Source organism: Tupaia chinensis, unplaced genomic scaffold, assembly GCF_000334495.1.
Source record: "Tupaia chinensis unplaced genomic scaffold, TupChi_1.0 Scaffold000243_1, whole genome shotgun sequence".
NCBI lineage: Eukaryota > Metazoa > Chordata > Mammalia > Scandentia > Tupaiidae > Tupaia > Tupaia belangeri.
Window position 1 is genome coordinate 690,644 of NW_006159721.1, and position 6,066 is coordinate 696,709.

A 6,066-nucleotide genomic window follows, 5' to 3' on the forward strand; every position below is an offset into this window, starting at 1 on the left:
TAATTGCTATGTTGCTGGACTCCCATGTAGTCGACCACAGTTCGAGTCCCGAACCCAGTGGCTTAAACTCACGCCGGGCGTTTGTGTGTACATGCCCAAGATCCCAAGAGGAGAATAGAGGAGAAGGGATTGTGGCATGGCCATCCCCCCTAGGGGGTGATTTCTCGCTTTCTGTCTCTCTGTCTCTCTCAGTCTTTCTAGCGAGTGCACGCGCCCTATGGCAAAAACCTCTCCAAAAAAAAAAGTAAGAAACCAATATAAACTTAGGTTAGTAAAAATTCCTTTAAATTGCATTTACTACAGAATTATGAAGGAGTTTGTGTTAATCCCCTGGCATGTTTGTACATACTTTTTTTTTTTTCTTTTAGAGAGAATTTTTATTTGCTATAGGGCACGGGTGCTTGCTGGACAGACAGAGACAGAAAGTCAGAAATCATCCCCTGGGGGGAATGACCACATCACAATCTGTTCTCCTCCATTCTCCTCTCAGGATTTTGGGTACACACACATACGCCTAGCATGAGTTTTTATTTTTGTTTTTCTAAGAGAGATTTTTGTTATAGGGTATGTGCGCTCACTGGAGAGACAGAAAGAGACAGAGAGACAGCAAGAAATCATCCTCCAGGGGTAATGGCCATGCCACAATCCATTCTCCTCTAGGGATTTTGGGCATGTATATACATACACCTGGTATGAGTTTTAAGCCACCAGGTCTAGGACTCAAAGGGTGGTTGACTACATGGGAGTCCAGCAATATAACCATTATAACATCTTCTGGTCCCTCCCAGAGTGAGTTTTTTTTTTATTTAACTTTATTTTTATTACTATTATTATTGTTATTCAGTTTGATCAGACAGAGAAAGAGAGAGAGGGAGGGAGGGAAAGTGAGAGCACAAGCCGCCAGGTCCTAGACTTGAACCATGGTTTGCCATGTGGGAATCCAGGGCCTTTAACCTCCAGGTCACCTGCTGGTCCCTCCCAGAGTGAGTTTTGAGCTGCTGGGTTCGGGACTTGAACCACGGTCTACTATGTGGGAGTTCAGCGATGTAACCATTGTACCATCTGCTGGTCCCAATGTTTGTATACTCTTGATTGCTGATTGAATGGACTAAATTACAAGTAATTCTACATTTTAATTTTATTCATAGTTAATAAATATGGAACCAAATACACTGAGTATCCCCTACCTCTAGGGAGAAAATCCTTTAAGAAACAAGGTTAAGGAGTTGGCAAATGGCATGGTGGTTAAGGGTGCTGGATTCCCACATGGCTGACTGTAGTTCGAGTCCCGGACCTAACAGCTTGCTTTCTCACTTTCTCTCTCTCTTGCTTACTCTGTCCCTCTCTGATCAAATCTAAATAAATAAATAAAATAATTTTAAAAAGTTAAATAAAATAATTCTTTAAAGAAAAAGAAAAAGAAAAGAAACAAGGTTAGCTGTTTGTGCACAGGGCCCAGACTGTCAGAATTTGGAAAGCCTCCAAGTTTATACTATACTATTTCTTCAAGGGCAGCTTTGCTGTTTTATTTAAAACAGAACTCCAGAGTAGAGATATTTATCTAGAAATATAAGTAAAAATACACTAAAAGCAAAAGCTATTTTATTTTTTAGTATTCATTTTTAATTACCCATGCTATTTTTGTTTAAAGAAATAGCAATCTTGGGTCATGCAGCTGGCATAGTGGCTAGGGTGGCTGGATCCCACATGGCTGACTGTGCAGTTCGAGTTCTAGACCCAGAAGCTTGAAGAACACAATGGGTATGTGTGCATGTGTGCCCAAAATCCCCAGAGGAGAATGGAGGAGAAGAGACTGTGGTGTGCTTTTTCACTTTCCCTCTTTGTCTCTTTCTTTTTTAAAAAATATTTATTTTATTTTATTGGGTTGTTAGAAATGACATGATGTATTTTTTCTATGCAAAAATGAGTCATGACTTTTCTGACAACCCAATATTTATTATTACTATTATTATTTCTTTTAAGTTTCCTCTAGGGCACATTTGCTCACCAGAGAGGGACAGAGGGGAAAGTGAGAAAGCAAGCCATCAGGTCCAGGACTTGAACCTCAGTCGGCCAAGTGGGAGTCCAACACCTCAATCACCATGCCACCTGGTGACCCCTCTTTTTCCTCTCTTTCTTGCTCTCCCTTTGCCTCACTCAGGCAAGTCCATGCACCTATAGCAAATTTAAAAAAAAAATACCAATCTTTATTCCTGAAACCATTCAAAATCAGTACAATAAAAGCAATAGGGGCTGGACAGTGCCACATCAGTGAAAAAGCGGTGCTCTACAAGGCAATCCCACATAGGAAGGTTCTCAGTTCAAGTTCAGAGATCTCCCTGAGTATGACAAGCACATGCTTGCCCATGATCAGGGGATGGCTGAAGGCTGAAAATGGTTCACAGCATCAGGACCCTGTTGGGGGCACTGTGTGTCTCTTTGTCTCTCTTGCTCGTGGAAGAAATAAATAAATAAACTTTAAAAAAACTACCACTGGGGATCAGCAGTTAGTGTAATGGCTAAGTTGCTGTACTCCCATGTAGCCGACCAGAGTTTGAGTCCCTGACCTGGTGGCTTAAACTAACGCCAGGCATGTGTGTGTGCGTGCCCAAGATCCCAAGAGGAGAATGGACTGTGGCGTGGCCATCCCCCCAGGGGGGTGATTTCTCACTTTCTGTCTCTCTGTCTTGCCCAAAAACAAAAAACTCAAAAAAAAAAAAAAAAAAAAAAAAACTACCACTGTTGGGTCAGCAGGTGCCATAGTGGTTAAAGTGCTTGACTTCCACATGGCTGACTGTGGTTTGAATCCTAGACCTGGAGGGTTGAAAATCACACCAGGCACTTGTGCATGACTTACAAAATTCTCAGAACACAATTTTTGTCCCTGTTTCTCTATGCCCTATGGCAAAAACCTTAAAAATGGGGGAAACGAACAAACAAAAAACTACCACAATTTAAAAAAATCAATAAACCATTGTTTATGAAAACCTGAGTGAAATCAGTGTCCATCTCTAAAGGTTTATAATGACTAAAAATTAATTGAGAAGAACGAAACATCTCTAAATCATGCATCTTTGGGTTTTTAAAAACTTTCTTTTTAGTTTTTTTGCCATAGTGTGTATGCACTCTCCAGAGAGAGGAAATGTGAGAAATCACCCCTCAGGAGAGAAAGCCACGCTGCAATCCCTTTTCCTCCATTCTATTCTCAGGATTTTGGACACACACGCACACACAACTGGTCTGATTTTTCAAGCTGCCAAGTCCAAGACTTGAACTGACGTTGATCGTGTGGGAGTCCAGTGCCTTAACCACCATGCCACCTGCCGGCCCCAATACTAATTTATTCATTCACTTATTAAAGAATTATTTTATTTAACTTTATTTATTTATTTATTTACTTATTTACCTATTTTAATTTGACCAGAGAGGGACAGAGTGAGAGAGAGAGAGGGAAAGTGAGAAAGCAAGCTGCCAGGTCCAGGACTCTAATCACAGTCAGCCATGTGGGAGCCCAGCACCCTTAACCACCATGTCATCTATCAGCCCCACTAATTTATTTTTAATTGACAAATATGGGGATATAGTGTGATGTTTTGATATATGCATATATTGCAGAATGATTAAATCAAGCTAATTAATATATCTATCACTTTATCTACTTAACATTTTTTTGTTGCTGTGAGGACATTTAAAATGTACTTTTAACAATTTAAAGAAATACATTATTATTAACAATGGTCATCATGCCGTGTAATAGATCACTAAAACTTATTCCTCCTATTTAGCTGAAACTTTGTACCATTTGATCAACTTCTTTCCTATCCCCTGCCCTTGTCTCTAGTAACCAGTATTCTACTCTCTGCTTCTATGAGTTCAACTTTTTTAGATGAGACATTTGAGATCACATGCATCTTTGTTTTTAAAAAAGTCCCCTGTTTTCCTATATTCCAAATTTGGATGAAGACACCATTATTACATTAAGAAAAACCTTGAGCTTTGGGTAGACTAGTTAAACTTTGGAACCTGGGGGCCAGCAGGTGGCATAGTGGTTAAGGTGCTGGATTGCCACATGGCCGAACATAGTTCAAGTTCTGGACCTGGTGGCTTGAAAATTACACCAGGCATATGTGTGTGATCCCAACGTCCCAAGAAAAGACTGGAGAAGGTATTGTGGCATGGCTGTCTCCCATGGGGGATGATTTCTCACTCTTCTTCTCTCCATCTCTCTCTCTCTCTCAAAAAACCTAAAAAAAAAATTGGAATCTGTTTGTTCTACCTTATAAATTGGAATCTGTTTGTTCCAAATATCAGGAAAGATTTCTTTTTCTCCCTTCTGGAATTGAAATAAAACAATAAGTTGAAACCATGTTTACATAACACTGCATCAATGCTATTGGTACATATTTACATAATTGATACCAATTTATAAGGTAATTATTTGATTTTTAAGTTATTTGTATGATGGCTACCACAATACTTTATGCATGCTTACCCCACTAATATGGACAATCAAGAATTGGCTATAGAAGAGCAATAGTATTGTTACCACAAATATCCTAAGGAAGGTTTCCACATTCATTATATATACATTATATATATATATACACACACACACACATATATATATATATATATATATACCCACTGAATATATATCTATATATCTATATATATATATAGCCACTGAACTAATTTGGTTCTCGTGGGATTAAGAAATGGTTAAAATCTTATGAGTTATTTAATTTTAAGTGTAGTTGAAAGTTCATACTTGCAAACGACACACTGTCTGTGAAGTTGAAGAGCAGTGAACATGACAATAACAGAGTAATTTCTCGGTGGGGCTTTAACGAGGCGGCGGAACTTGTCTCCATTCATTCTTATTACAGGTCGTTTATTGGCCCATTCCATCAGTTGACTAACCTTTTCAGATAACACCATCTAAAAAAGATACAATGAATATGCTGTTAATATACTTAACCTGGCACTTAAAGTTCCTTAAACCAGTCAACTTACCCAAACTTACCAACTTACCAAAACTAAAAAGCAGATGTACACAGAAAATGTCAGAGATCTAAAAGCAAAATATGGTAGGATCAGTAGATGGCATAATTGTTACTTCACTGGACTTCCACAAAGTCGACCATGGTTTGAGTCCCGGACCTAGTGGCTTAAAACTCATACCAGGTACATGTACATGCATGCCCAAGATCCTGAGAGGAGAATGGAGGAGAAGGGATTGCAGCGTGGCCATCCCCCCTAGAGGGTGATTTCTCGCTTTCTGTCTCTCAGTCTGTCTCTATCTGTGTGGTGAGCGCATGTGCTCTATAGCAAAAAAAAAAAAAAAAAAAAAAAAAAAAAAACTCTCCAAAAAAAAGTTTACCATAGAGCGGGACTAACAGTTGGCATAATGGCTATGTCGCTGGACTCCTAAGTAGTCGACTGCAGTTTGAGTTCTGGACACAGAGGCTTAAACTCATGCCGGGCGTGTGTGCATGCATACCCAAGATCCTGAGAAGAGAATGGAGGAAAAGGGACTGCGGCGTGGCCATCCTCCCTGGGGAGTGATTTCTCACTTTCCGATTCTCTTTCTGCTGAGCGTAACGCATCCTATAGCAAAAACCTCTCAAAAAAAAAGTTTACCATAGAGCTATAGTAACTAAGATAGTATGGTACAAATGAAGGACAGACACAGATGAATGGATGATCAATTCTAAATAATACAGAAATTGATCCATACAAGTATAGCCAAATAATTTTGCACAAAAGTGCAAATGCAAACTAGTAGAGAAAGAACAGCATTTTAAACAAAGGGTAGTACAGGAGTAATTGGATACTTATAGCAAAAAAATATGAACCTCTAACTAAACTGCATACCCTATCCAAAAAGTAAATTAAGGGCCAGCACATGCCATGGTGGTTAAAGCACTGGATTCTCAGATTACCAACCATGGCTTGCATCCCAGACCTGGCAGCTGGAAAATCATGCCAGGCACATGAAGTAGAAGGGATTGTGACATAGCCATTCCCTGGGAAGTGATTTCTCTCTCTCTCTCTCTCTCTCTCTCT

At 39.5% G+C, this 6,066-nt stretch overlaps 1 protein-coding gene across 1 annotated transcript in view; it reads right to left on the reverse strand.

Moving 5' to 3' along the window:
• Nucleotides 1-6,066, reverse strand: part of MAGT1 (magnesium transporter 1) — a 55,437-nt gene that overhangs the window by 26,838 nt on the left and 22,533 nt on the right. The window contains exon 2 of the mRNA XM_006148773.3: nt 4,769-4,938. Coding sequence (XP_006148835.1) covers nt 4,769-4,938 — 170 coding nt within the window. The remainder of the gene's footprint in view (nt 1-4,768; nt 4,939-6,066) is intronic.